Raw genomic sequence first — 13140 nt, 5'->3', positions numbered from 1 at the left:
AAAACCTATTATAGGAAAGAAAACTGGAAGTTCCCAAAATACTGACAATGGATGTTTGGGGCATAGAATTATGACTGATTTTTTTTTCCCCTTTCATGTGCCAAATTTTTTAAAAAAGGAATCTAGTACTTTTGTTTAAAGATTTTATTTTTTTCCTTTTTCTCCCCAAAGCCCCCCGGTACATAGTTGTATATTCTTAGTTGTGGGTCCTCTAATTGTGGCATGTGGGATACCACCTCATCATGGCTGGATGAGTAGTGCCATGTCTGCGCCCAGGATTCGAACCGGCAAAACCCTGGGCCACCACATCAAAGCTTGCGAACTTAACCACTCCACCATGAGGCCGGATCCCAGAATCTAGTACTTTTATACTTAAAAATAAAATACAATTTATTGTTTTTTATTCCTAAATTTCCTCTCAGAAAGATACATACAACTATCTTCCATAATATATGATGTTTTGCATAGATTAGTCAACCTATTTGTATTTGAGGAGTTAAAAAATATTTTCAGCTTGAGTTTATGCAAAATCAAACTATTGGCATAGGTTTAGACAACTGCCTCGGCATCAAATGGTTATTATATCAACAGTAATAAGTCACAAGCTATATTTGCCATGCTAAAGGAATGAAACACATTTTATTTGGAGGTTAGCAAGAAAGCTTTATAGACTCCTAGAATATTCCAAATAAGCAGGCAGGAGAGGAAATGATAAAGTGGAAATGTACCGAGGATGCTTAGAGGACAATTTTAGGAAATGGAAGCCTTCTTGACTTGAGTTTCAAGTTAGGATGTCTCTGAGTGAAGCCTCATCGCCTTTCCAGGACGCTGCTGGATTCAATTCCTCCATCCGCCATTCCGGGTGTTTAGCACTCATGAACAGCAATTTTCAACTGTGCAAATTACATACGCAGAGCAAGGCTCACAAGTGTTTCTCGGCATGCTCGTTGTAGGACACGGGTTATAGGAAAGCCTGCAGAAAATCCATTTTGAACTAAGCTTAACAAGGGAAAGCTGGATAAAACGTCAACTCAGAAAAAATCATGCTAAAGTTTCCCCTGCAAATTATGTTCCGAAGAACATTGTTTGCAGAATAACATTTGACTTAAGCCTATTTCATCCCTGGACCCAGCATTGTCACTTCATGTTCACCATAGCAGTGGTAGTTGAATAAAATTTTATGTGTTTTCTTCCCTTTGCAAATGCCACCTTATGCATGTTCCTGATTTCCCTTGATAGGAAGATGGGAGCAAAGGGCGACTCCATTGTGAAATGTTATAGATGATATTTCCTCCTCTTTAGAACTTTAGAATGTTTTTGAACATTCCTATCGTCATGTGATTAGCCTCAGCCACTTTTCATCACTCTTTTAAGAAGATCCTTTAACATGTTAGGGAAGTTTGGCCCTGGCCAGATCTTAGGGAAAGAAGATTCTCCTACATGAGCCTCTTTGAGACTTGGGGAGATTTTCAGAGGAATTGTGTGGAACTTACCTGCTGTCCTCGCTCTCCAGGAGACCCCGGTACGTGTTGATCTCGCCCTCCAGCCGGGCCTTCGTGTCCAGCAGCACCTCATATTCCTGGTTCTGCCGCTCCAGGTCGCAGCGGATCTCAGCCAGCTGGTTCTCCACATTATCGATCAGGCACTGCATCTGGGCCAGCTGGGAGCTGTACTGGGCCTCGGTTTCTGCCACAGTGCATTCCAGAGATTCTGTCTGCAGAAGGAAAAGAGTATAAAAAGGACTGTGTAGCACAGTCTCTGGGTCCAGATTGCCTGTTTCAAATCCTCGTTCTATCCTTTTCTAGCTGTGTGACTTTGGCAAAATCACTTAGCTTCTCTGAGCCTCAGTTTTATTCTATAAAAAAATGGGGACTGCAAAGTACCTATTTCATAGGATAGTTGTGAGGATTAAGTGAGTTAATAGGTACAAAACACTTGGAATAGTGCCTAGAAAAATTTTAAGGGTTTTATAAGTGTTAGTTATTCCTACCACCACTGTGACCACCACAACGTGTAACATAGTTGTGTAGCTTAAAGAGGATCAGCAGCATTTGAGAGGAAGTGTTGAGTCTGGGCTCCTGGCAGGGAGGAGCCGCATAGTGTGGTTAAGAGAAGAAGCTCTGGGATTGAAGCACCTGGATTGAGCTTCCACTTTTGCCTCTTAACAATTGCGTGACACCCTGTTACTTAATCTGAATCTCAGTTTTACTTATCTGTGTAATGGGATTAATAAAGGGAATTACTCCATAAGTTTACTGTGAGGCTTCAATTGGCATTGTGCCTCTCACAAGGTGAATGCTCAGCTATTATTCACCTAGGTATGCTTTATAGGACCTAACGCGGCACACACAGTGGCCTTTGACTGGAACCGGTTAATGTAATCTTGAATGCATGGTATTTTTGTTGCTTGAGTGGAGTGGGGTGCAATGAAGGGTCAGGTTGAGGGGTGGATCCTGGGAACCTTTAGGATAGTTGTAGAATGCAAAGTTTGAAAACCATTCTTTGTTTTAGTTGTGATAGTGAGCTTGGAAAGTTGGCCCGAATCAAAACAGAGTTAAAACCCACGGGAATGCCTGAGTGCCTTTGGCTCGGAAGTTCCTCTCTCGCTCCGCTCCTGCCCTTTCCCTCTCTCTCTCTGTCTCTGGGGGGGTGCTGCGGGATCATGCTCAAGCTCAGGAGGGAAGGTCAGGGCATCCTACTGGGATAGTACAAGCTGCTGACCTGTCATTTCTGCTTCTGCTGGGTAAAGGCCAGTGCTTGGGAAAGGCAAGGAGAGGAAATCCTTGCCAATTGGAAATTCAGACCCTCTGCCACATGAACTGTGGGTCTCTCCTTTGGGTAATGGAAGAGGGGATAGAATCTCCGGGCCCGATTCTTCAGTGACAACACGGAGCTGTCTTTCCCTTACATACCAGGCTTTGTTGTGCTTGGAGCTCAATTTCCAGAGCGTTGGCTGTGCGTTTCAGTTCCAGGATCTCCGTCTGGCAGCCCTGCAGCTGCTCCGCACTGGACAGTTGCTGCTGACTCAGCTCCTCCGTCTGAAACACAGGTGTGGTTAAAGAACCCGAATACGGCAGAAGTCTGGAAGCCTGTCATTGTGTTGCCCCAGGTGCTGACCTGGACAGCGAACCACTCTTCTGCCTCTCTGCGGTTGTTGGCCAGCACCGTCTCATACTGACAGCGCATCTCATCCAGGACACCGTTAAGGTCGATGGTGGGGGCAGTGTCTAGCTCCACACTGAGTCGGTCACCAAGCTGTCCACGAAGCAAGTTGACTTCCTGAAAGTGGAAATGGAGTAAAGAGTGTCACAGAGTGGCGGGGAAAAAATTCACTTTGACATCTCAGTGGCATCTTACTTCTGTGTTTTGGATAGTGGATTTAATTTAGATGGCTTAGGTTCAATCTTTTTTCACCATTCAGTTTCTTCATCTGTGAAATGAGTGTAATAATTGTGCCTTTTCCAGAGAGCTGTTGTGAGATTCGAGTTAACATACATATAAAGCACTTATACAAGTCCTTGGTACTTTTATAGTAAGATCTCAATTAATGTTAGCTGTTACCATTAACGAATGTTCAAAGGGAAAATATACTTTGTTAGATCATTTAGCTTTTCATCTTTTAGCTTCATCAATATGAGATAATCGTAAGTTTCACTTTTTATGATTTTATAAAGTTTAGATATGCAAAATATTTAAAAATATTGGTCTAAAAATTGCATGTCTTTATCTTCCCCCTTTTCAAAATTGAGGTCACATTGGTTTATAACATTGCATAAATTATTTCAGGGGTACGTCATTATGTTTTGAGTTCTGTATAGACAGCTTCGTGTTCACCACCAAAAGTCTAGTTGCCATCTGTCTCCACACACATGTGCCCCTATACCCCTTTCACTCTCCCCCTGCCACCTTCTCCTCTGGTAACCACCAGTCTGTTCTCTCTATCTGTGTGTTTGTTTATTTATCTTCCACATACAAAAGACTTGGAAACAACCTAAGTGCCCAAGAATGGAAGAGTGGATAAAGAAGATGTGGTATATATCTACAACGGAGTATTACTTGACCATAAAAAGACGAAATCTTGCGATTTGTGACAACATGGATGGACCTTGAGGGTATTTATCCCCTTTTTTGAAATGACCTTCATACTCTATGTTTATCAGCCTGATTTTCATACCTTATGGATTACAGTCAGGGGTGACATAAAGCCGTCAAGGAAAGATAACCCACAAAAGCATTGGCAGGTGAAGGCTTTGGTCTCTTCACCTGTACTGGCCAGGGGTCGTTTCACACGTACATTCAGAGACACGTGGGAATGATCAGGCTGAATAATAGTAGTGCCCTGAGTAATTTTGTTTCAGCTTAAGCAACATCTACACAAGTTCGATTTATACACATAACATGAGATCTATCAGTCTAACTTTGTCGCTCTTAGAGCTCTTCAGGTGTTTTGCCGCTTTCCTCACCTGTTCGTGGTTTTTCTTAAGGCAAAGGAGATCGTCCTTTAGAGACTCCACATGTGCCTCCAGGTCAGCTTTGCACAAGTTCAGCTCACCCAGGATCCCGTGCAGGCCGCTGATGTCAGTCTCTACCAGCTGGCGAAGAGACAGTTCGGACTCGTACCTTTCATAGCAAAAGAGATATAGCCAATGCTTCCTTTGCTAGACACTGAAAAGTGCTGGGGCATGCTGATAAATGACACGTGGACTCAAGGAAGTCAGGTGCTATAATTTCTCTTACATCCCAAATAATGATAAATTCGAGCTTTGTGAGCATTCTTAGCTTAAAAATATATTTGTACTGTGTGTGTCTGTGTGTGTGTGTGTGTGTGTGTGAGAGAGAGAGAGGCAACCATAAATTATTTTCAAATTTGAATTAAACTTACTTGGACCTAAAGTCATCGGCGGCCAGTTTGCAGTTGTCAAGCTGTACAGCAAGTCTAGAATTCTCTGCCTTTGTGCACAAGATCTGGAAAGTAAGTTTAAAAAATAGTTCTTTGAAAGAAACCTAAATACCTATTCATGTAACACCTATGCATTATTTATCTTTCAAAAGCCTTTATAAGACAGTATAAGTTTCAGCTTACTTTTCTTATTAACTATGTCACTTTATTAAAAAAACAGTGCCAATGTATATACGAAATAGAGAAATAAGAAGCTTTAACTTTTTAATGACCCAAAACATTTGCCATGTTCCTTGATGGTTGAACTCGGTTAAAGTTTTCTCCATAAGTAGTTTGTATTATGACCATATCCCCAGCCATGATATTAAAAATTCATCAGTAAGAAAAGAAAATTATTATTAGGTGAAATTAGATGATTAAAAAATGACATTTCAGGGGCTGGCCCCGTGGCTGAGTGGTTGGGTTCGCGCGCTCCGCTGCAGGCGGCCCAGTGTTTCGTTGGTTTGAGTCCTGGGCGCGGACATGGCACTGCTCATCGAGCCACGCTGAGGCAGCGTCCCACATGCCACAACTAGAAGGACCCACAACAAAGAGTGTGCAGCTATGTACTGGGGGGCTTTGGGGAGAAAAAGAAAAAAATAAAATCTTTACAAAAATGACATTTCAATATCTTATACTAAAAATAATATAGATGTACAGTGTTACATACAGAAATCATTTTAGATATAACAGGTTTTCCTCATGCTCTGCATGATAAGGTAAAGTTTAGAGGTGAGCGAGTTTATTATGGTCACTCAGGTAGCGGCGGCACTGGGGCTAGTGCTGATATTTCCTGACATGTAGTCCAGTGCCCTTCCCTCTACATCACATCCGCTCTGGGATGTCCCTTTCCCTGGCTTCTTCCGTAGAACGGCCTCTTCCCGTAAAAAGATAAAGCAAATCACAGATTGGGAAGGTGGGGAGTCAGGGCAATGAGGCACCAGACCTTTTGTTGGAGATCTTCAATCGTGTCAAAATAACACTGATAATCAGGGCACACCAACGGGACATCCTCTTCACATTGCTCTCGGATCCTGCATTCCAGCTCTGCATTCATCTCCTCCAGGCCGCGCACCTTCTCCAGGTAGTTGGCGAGTCTGTCATTCAGGAACTGCATGGTCTCCTTCTCATTGCTGTTGAACACCCCATCCTCACACCAAGCACAGTTCCCCACCAAGCACGGAATATTACAACTCCCAGCAAAGTGGCATGGCGTGATGCAACCGGCTGGCAAGTGAGACCGGGACAGGAAGCTAGGGGTCTGGCATCTGGATGCAGCACAGGCGTTGGGGAGACAAGTGGTTTCCAGCGAGCAGCTGGAAGCAATTGCACAATCAGAAGCCCCGGCACAGGATTCAGAAGGGCAGCCTGTGGGGGAGCCGTCAGAAGTCATTCTATTAGACGTGAAGAGCGAAGACTAGTTACAAAACTCTGATGGCCTGACTCCAGAGGTCTGCTTCCCTCCTGAGACTTTTATATAGCCCCCAAATGGGTATTTACAGAATGCACCGGATGTTTTCTTTATCACTGTTTGGTGCCAGTTTTCATATCAACATTCATTAGTGCTGTTTATTTGCTGAGAAAGAGTTTTATGCCTCATAAAAGAAGCTTAACTTCAGGTTACTAAATAAGGACACCATTTCCATGTGCTAGGAGGATAAAATGCTTGCTTCAGAAGATCTTCATAGGAAGCATCATCTTTTTGTCAGAATAAAGAAAGAAAGAAAATTTGGCCAATCACAAATTATAGATACAAATGATTATGAATACGGAAAACAGTATTTCCATAGATTTTGATCCTGTTCATTGAAAATTGTTTATTGTCTCCTTTTAAAATTAATGTTGCAACTCATTAAATGCCATTTATCTGTTTGTGCCACCACCATAAAACTGTTCTGTGTGTTTAGCAATCTTTGCAATGCTTTTTGTGGTCTTGCTGTGCTCACATGGTGGAGGAGTGAAGTGTGTACTGGGTTTAAAGCGTATGTGTGTGTGTTTGAACCAGATCTGCCTGTGTGCAAATTGAAAAGTCACTTTACATAACTGATGGGCATAATTTGTGCACTCCAGGCCAAAGTATAAATTGGTTATCAAGACCTGGAGTTACGATCTTTGATTTCCTGAAACTTGCCTTTCCCACATTTCCTGTGCCTCACGGGAAACTGAACCCTCATTCATTACGCTTCAGAGCAGGGGCAAGGAAGCTACAGAAGGCTTTTATTCTGAGATATGGAATCTGTTTTCTCTTATTTATTTATTTTTGGTGAGGAAGATTGGTCCTGAGCTAACATCTGTTGCCAATCCTCCTCTTTTTGCTTGAGGAAGATTGTCACTGAGCTAACATCTGTGCCCATCTTCCTCTATTTTGTATGTGGAATGCCGCCACAGCATGGCTTGATGAGTGGTGTGTAGGTCCGTGCCCAGGATCCAAACCCATAAACCCTGGTCTGCTGAAGCGGAGCATGTGAACTTAACCACTATGCCACCAGGCCGGCCCCTCTCTTATTTATTTTTGAAGACCCAAATGTCATGAAAATTTAAAATATTGGAACTGGGGAATAAAACTCTATGATGAGGGTTCCAGACCAGCAGTTCCGTCAGGTGAAATCCCTGGTGCAGGACAGAATGGCTACGGATTTGACATGTAGCGTCTTTGGATTTTCTCGTGAATTTCATCTCCATTGTTAAGCATAACCTATTTCACTTTGCTTGGCTTCAGTCATGGTTGTTTGATTTCGTAATATGCCCTTACCTCAGAACATCCACTTACTGCTGCCAGAATCGTTTTTGTAAAATAGGAATCTTTTTTTGCCACTCTCCACTTACGAAGTCCAAACTTCCTGGCTTGGCAAATATGATCTTCCTTAATCTGGTGCCAATTTACCTTTCTAGGCTGATTTCCTAATACTTTCTCATCCTTCAGCCTCTGTTGGTGCTGTTTCCTCGGCCTAAGGCTCTTCTACCATCTTTTCCTGGGTGAACCCACATGTCAAGACTTGTGACATGGCGTCCAACCGCCTCACGTCGAGATGGAGGCTCTTTCCATAGCATTTTGCGCACACCTCTACTATAGCACATTGTCACATTGTTTAAAATTTTTATGTTTATGCCTTTATTTTGGACATCGTCTCCTTTAAGACAGATGTATCTTATTTGTCTTCTTACCCTCAGCACTTAGGACACAATATAATAGGCCCTTAATAAATGTTTGCTTAAAAGTGTAATCACTGGGCTTAATACAGATTGTTTTGACACATGATTCCTTATGAAAAGAATTTAACACTCAAGGACAGGGAAAATTGGTGGAGGACAAAGAACACTGTCCTAGTGGACATAATATTTATATTCTAGTTCCAATGCTGTTGCGTGCTGGCTGTATTGTCTTCATCTAGTCATGCAGCCCCTTTGGGCTTTAGTCCTCACTGTAAAGTGGGAAAAATAATACTTGTCACTTCTACTGTATATCGTAGTCAAGAAATAAACAATATGAATATCTTTCACTTTATAAACAGTAAATTGTGATGCTAGTGTAAGATCTCCAGTTGGTGAATCTTGGTCCTCAATGACTCCATAATTGTCAAATACATATTGTTTTTGTTCCTCCAATTTTTTCTTGAGATAAAACTTACATATAGTGAAACACAGTTTTGACAAATGCATATACCTATGTAACCATCACCCCAGTCAAGATACCTAACATTTCCATGACACCAGAATGTTCCCTCGTGCCCATTTTCACCAGTCCCCACCTCCCAAAGGTAAACACTGTGCTGATTCCTATCACTATAGATTGGTACTCTCTATTTGTGAACTTCATTAGCAAATCACACAGTGTGCACATTTTTGAGTCTGGTTTCTTTCACTCAAAATCATAGTTTTTAATTCATCCATGTTGCCACTTGCACCAGCAGTTTGTTCTTTCTTCTTTAATTGCTGAGGAGTAGTTCATTTGTCAATGCAGATAACCATTAACCACTCAGTAGATAGGAGAGATAAGGTGAATTTTACCTGAGCCGAGAAGGTGGTCTCCACAAGGGGAGAAAGCGTTCTGGAGAAGTGTGGTTTGCAGCATGATTACAGAAAATTTCAGAACAAAAAACGTGCATCAAGCATGACAGGGATAGATTTCTTTCTCAAAGTCGTGAGGAGATATTTTGCTGCAGTTTCACAGGTAGACAGCAGATAGACCTGACTCTGTTTTCTGGGAAGAAAAACTTATCTTCAAAAGAGTACTGGTACTGACATCAGAGGAAGGGAGGTGTTCATCCCTCTCTTCAAAGAGTGCCTCCTTTGCATCGGGATAGTGTTTAATGTTTAAAGCAGATGTACAATGCATGTTTGACAGGCCATAAGTCAGGCTGCTCGGGGAAAAACAACTATAGGCCAAATCAGGTTTAAACCAGAATGGTTTCCCCATATACCTCAATCCATGAACATCTATTACTATTTTCATCACACTGTATGAATATGCTACAATTTATTTGTGCATTCTCCCTTGGAAGAACATTTGGGTCATTTCTTGTTTGAGGCTATTATGAATAAAACTTCTATAGCCATTCTTATACAAATATTTTTGGGATATATATTTTCATTTCTCTTGGGTAAATATCTAGGAGTAGAATGGTTGAGTCATAGAGTAGTTATTTGTTTCTTTTTATAAGAAACTACCAGACTTTTTTCCAAAATGATTATACTATTTTATACTCTTACCAATAATGTATAAGAGATTTCGTTCTTCTGTATCTTCACCAACATTTGATGCTGTCAGACATTTCAATTACAGACATTTTTGGTCAGTGTAAAGTGTTATCTCACAGATTAATTTACATTTCTCTAATGACTAATGATGTTGAACAACTTTTCATGCTTTTATTGGCCATTCGAGTATCTTCTTTTGTGAAGCAACTATTCAAGTCTTTTGCCTATTTTCACGGGCTGTTTATCCAGGAGAAAGTAAATGCCACTTGATGATACTTTCTCTACTGTCCCTCTGCACTTACCTTTCCCAGTGTTCTTTAAAGCTCCCTGTAGGTCTGAGATTTCATCTGCTATAATTTACTCTTTTAATCCAAAAGGACTTCCTTCAGCGTTTCTCATAGTGTAGGCTTTCAGATGACACTTTTTATCAGTTTTATTTATCTAGAAATATTTCCATTTTTCCACCAGTTTTGAACATTGTTTTTTGCAAACTATAGAATTCTGGGTTAATACTTTTTTTTCTGTCAAGACCTTGGAAATGAGGTTTGATTGTCCTCTGACCTCCATTTTATCTGAATAGTAGTCAGACAGCCTGTTTCTCTTTGCTCCCTTCTGTTTAATGTGTATTTTTCCCTCTAACTTCTTTCAAGATACTCCAGTGATCTTTGCTATTTAGCAGCTATAGTATATCTAGGTGGGACGTGTGTGTCTCTGTGTGTGTGTGTGTGTTTAGGCTGTGTTTATCCTGCTTGGAGTTTGTTGAGATTCTTGAGTTTGTAGGTTAATAAAATATATCAATAAACTTGGAAAAATTTCAGCCTTCCCCCGCAGCCCCCAGTTTCTCTGCCCCACTTTCTTCTATCATTCCAGAACTCCGATTTCATGTATGTTGAACCACATGATACTGTGCCACAGGCTGCTCGGGTTCTGTTTAAACAAAAACAGTTAAATTAAAAAAGTTTAATTTTTTTTCCTCTCTATGTTGAGTTTTGATAATTTTGATCAATCTTAAGATTATTTTGAGCTGTCTTAATTCATTGACTTCACCCCTAATTGGCAGTTTCCACCCTGCTATTAAGGCCATCTGTTGAATTCTTTGTTTCAGATTATGCTCTTTGGTTCTAGGAGTTTCATTTGCTTCTCTCTTACTCAACTTAATTTAAATTTAAATTTAATTTATTATCAATTTATTAAATAAAAATTTAAAATCTCACTTTCTGGTGAGATTCTTCATCTTGTCCACACTTTTCCTTTCACATCTTGTTCATCTTTTTCTTTAAATCCCTGAAGATATTTATAACAACTATTTTTAAATCTTTGTCTGCTAATTCTAACATCTATGTATCTATGGACCTGTTTTTATTGGCTGCTTTTTCTCTTAATTATAGGTGACGTTTTCCTGCTTCTTCACACATCTGGCAATTTTTAATTGTATGCTGATCATTCTGGATGATCTATTTTAGGAAGTCATGATTATGTTGTAGAGTTTTGAGGGTTGAGTTTTGCTCTGACAGGAACTTAAATCACTGGAATATCCTCTTGATCCTCTCAGCCTTGGTTTTAGACTTTTCTGGGACAGGTGTAATTTGGTGTGTTCTTTATTCAGGCTTGTGATCCTTATTCATTTGGTGTGTTCTTCTGGAACATCGGTTCAATGCATGAGGTACTCAGAGAGCTTTGTCCACTCTGGATGGGCTGGAACGTTGATGTCTGTTGGTATAGAATGTCTTCTGGTATCTCCATTCAGCTCCGTATCCCCCAGCAGCCAATTTCTTCTAGCCTCCTGGGATTTCACCCTGCGTGTGTGCAACCCAGCCCTCGGCAAGTACTCTATAAGAACTTTTACACAGACTTCTGCACCTTCCCTCATACATCTTCTTCCTTTCTAGAACACTGTTGTGCAAATTCCAGCTGCCTAAACTTCATCTAGATATGCCACTTGTGCCTCAAACTTGACACGTCTAGAGCAGAACACTGTATTTCCCTTTTTAATTCTCTCCTCCTGTGCTCGATTAGTGACAGAACCCCACTCCCTAGTCTTTTTTTGACACCGTCTTCTCTCGTACAGCCCTTTGACCACCAGTTCCAGTCAATTTGTCTCTGAGTATGTCTTTCTTCTCTTTATCAGTGTGACAGCAATCTTAATTTCTTAATTGTTCTTAATTTTATAGTACCACAGCACTTTACTAATGCTACTGGTAGAGCACTTGTATTTTTTATTATAATGCAATGCCTAGCATTCAATAAATAATTGTCAATTATATGAAGGAATGAATGGGCATTGCGTATGTGTCTGCCTCACCTGCCAGACAGTCAGCTCATTTTGAGCAAGGACAATAAAATACAAAGCACATAGTAAGTGTTTAATAAATGTTTATTGAATAAATAATGACATTATTACGTTATTAACTTTTTGCATAAATAGATAAGGTCACCTGGATTAGTTGAAATATTATGTCATATTTTGTCTTTGGATCATGTTCAGTATTTCCCAACCTACCTTAAGCCATTTTTTGGGAAGACTAGTCAGTGAAAGTCTACTTTCAAGTATGCTGACGTACTGGATCATCTTCTATGCAAGGCCATTTAGTTTTCTTAAACCAGTAAGAAAAATAAAAGCAAGAAATATCTGTCTGAACTGCCACCATTTTCAGTTTTGCAGATGTTCTCAGTTTTTCCTAAAATGCTGAGTTTTGGAGTTAAGAAATACATTTAATGAATTAAGAGAAACAAACACAAGTAATTGTAGACATTTGTGCTATGCCAGAGACATAAAATTTATTAGCATGATCATGAAGAGGCTCCTCAATTTCCAGAAAGATAGAACCCAAGACTGAAAACAGAATTCCCAAAGCACCCACAGAAAGATACACTTTAATATGAAGGAATTGAACAACTTTGGAAAGCCGATAGGCATCCACCTGCTCAAATTGCCTTTGATTGCTGATTTCTGCTACGTGACCATTGAAATTCTCTTGGTTTCTTTTTCTAGAGGGTTGTCAATGATAGTGTCATCCTTTTCCCAATTTCAAAAGCAGAATCACTTAGTTGCAGGTGCTGAGGCAGGTGAACACCAAAGCTTCTGGGTTGATTCTTTCAATGTCAGGCACTGAGCAAAGCAGCCGTCAGTCAGCAGCATCTTGGGATGCAGGGCTCACAGCTGGGCTGGGTGAAGGTTGTGAGGTTGAGGGTCTCCAGGCCTGGGGTGGGCTGGGAGGAGTTGAGCAGGAAGCAGGTGGGCACACAGGGCTGAGGAATGTGGCAAGGTGGGGGACAGTTGTCACAGCAGGTTGGCTCCAGTAACCAAACGGTGTGTGGGCAGGTGCTGGGCAGGCAGACTCCACACCGGCAGCATCTGTCAGAGGAGCAGATGGTGGTGGCGGGGCCGGTGGGGACACTGCAGCAGCGGGGAGCACAGCAAACCATGGCGGTGGGAATCTGTGTTTTTATTGGTTTGGTTCTAAGACAGAGGCTCCTGAGGTGTGAATGCCTCCCCTTGCTCT

General features: G+C 41.1%; 2 protein-coding genes across 2 annotated transcripts; both read right to left on the bottom strand.

Moving 5' to 3' along the window:
• Positions 1-610: 610 nt before the first annotated feature.
• KRT40 (keratin 40) lies at positions 611-6837 on the bottom strand. Its single transcript, XM_008539627.2, has 7 exons — positions 5886-6837; positions 4883-4965; positions 4464-4620; positions 3118-3279; positions 2913-3038; positions 1494-1714; positions 611-973 (listed from the first exon to the last, which is right to left on the bottom strand). The coding sequence occupies exons 1-7, from the start codon at positions 6330-6332 to the stop codon at positions 874-876; spliced, it is 1296 nt and encodes a 431-aa protein (XP_008537849.1). The 5' UTR covers positions 6333-6837; the 3' UTR covers positions 611-873.
• Positions 6838-12389: 5552 nt separating this feature from the next.
• LOC103564077 (keratin-associated protein 3-3) lies at positions 12390-13140 on the bottom strand. Its single transcript, XM_008539628.2, has one exon. The coding sequence runs from the start codon at positions 13061-13063 to the stop codon at positions 12767-12769; it is 297 nt and encodes a 98-aa protein (XP_008537850.2). The 5' UTR covers positions 13064-13140; the 3' UTR covers positions 12390-12766.

This window comes from Equus przewalskii, chromosome 10 (genome assembly GCF_037783145.1).
Source record: "Equus przewalskii isolate Varuska chromosome 10, EquPr2, whole genome shotgun sequence".
Taxonomy (NCBI): Eukaryota; Metazoa; Chordata; class Mammalia; order Perissodactyla; family Equidae; genus Equus; species Equus przewalskii.
The sequence above is the reverse complement of the archived record's forward strand: the minus strand, read 5'-3'. Positions and strand labels throughout refer to the sequence as shown.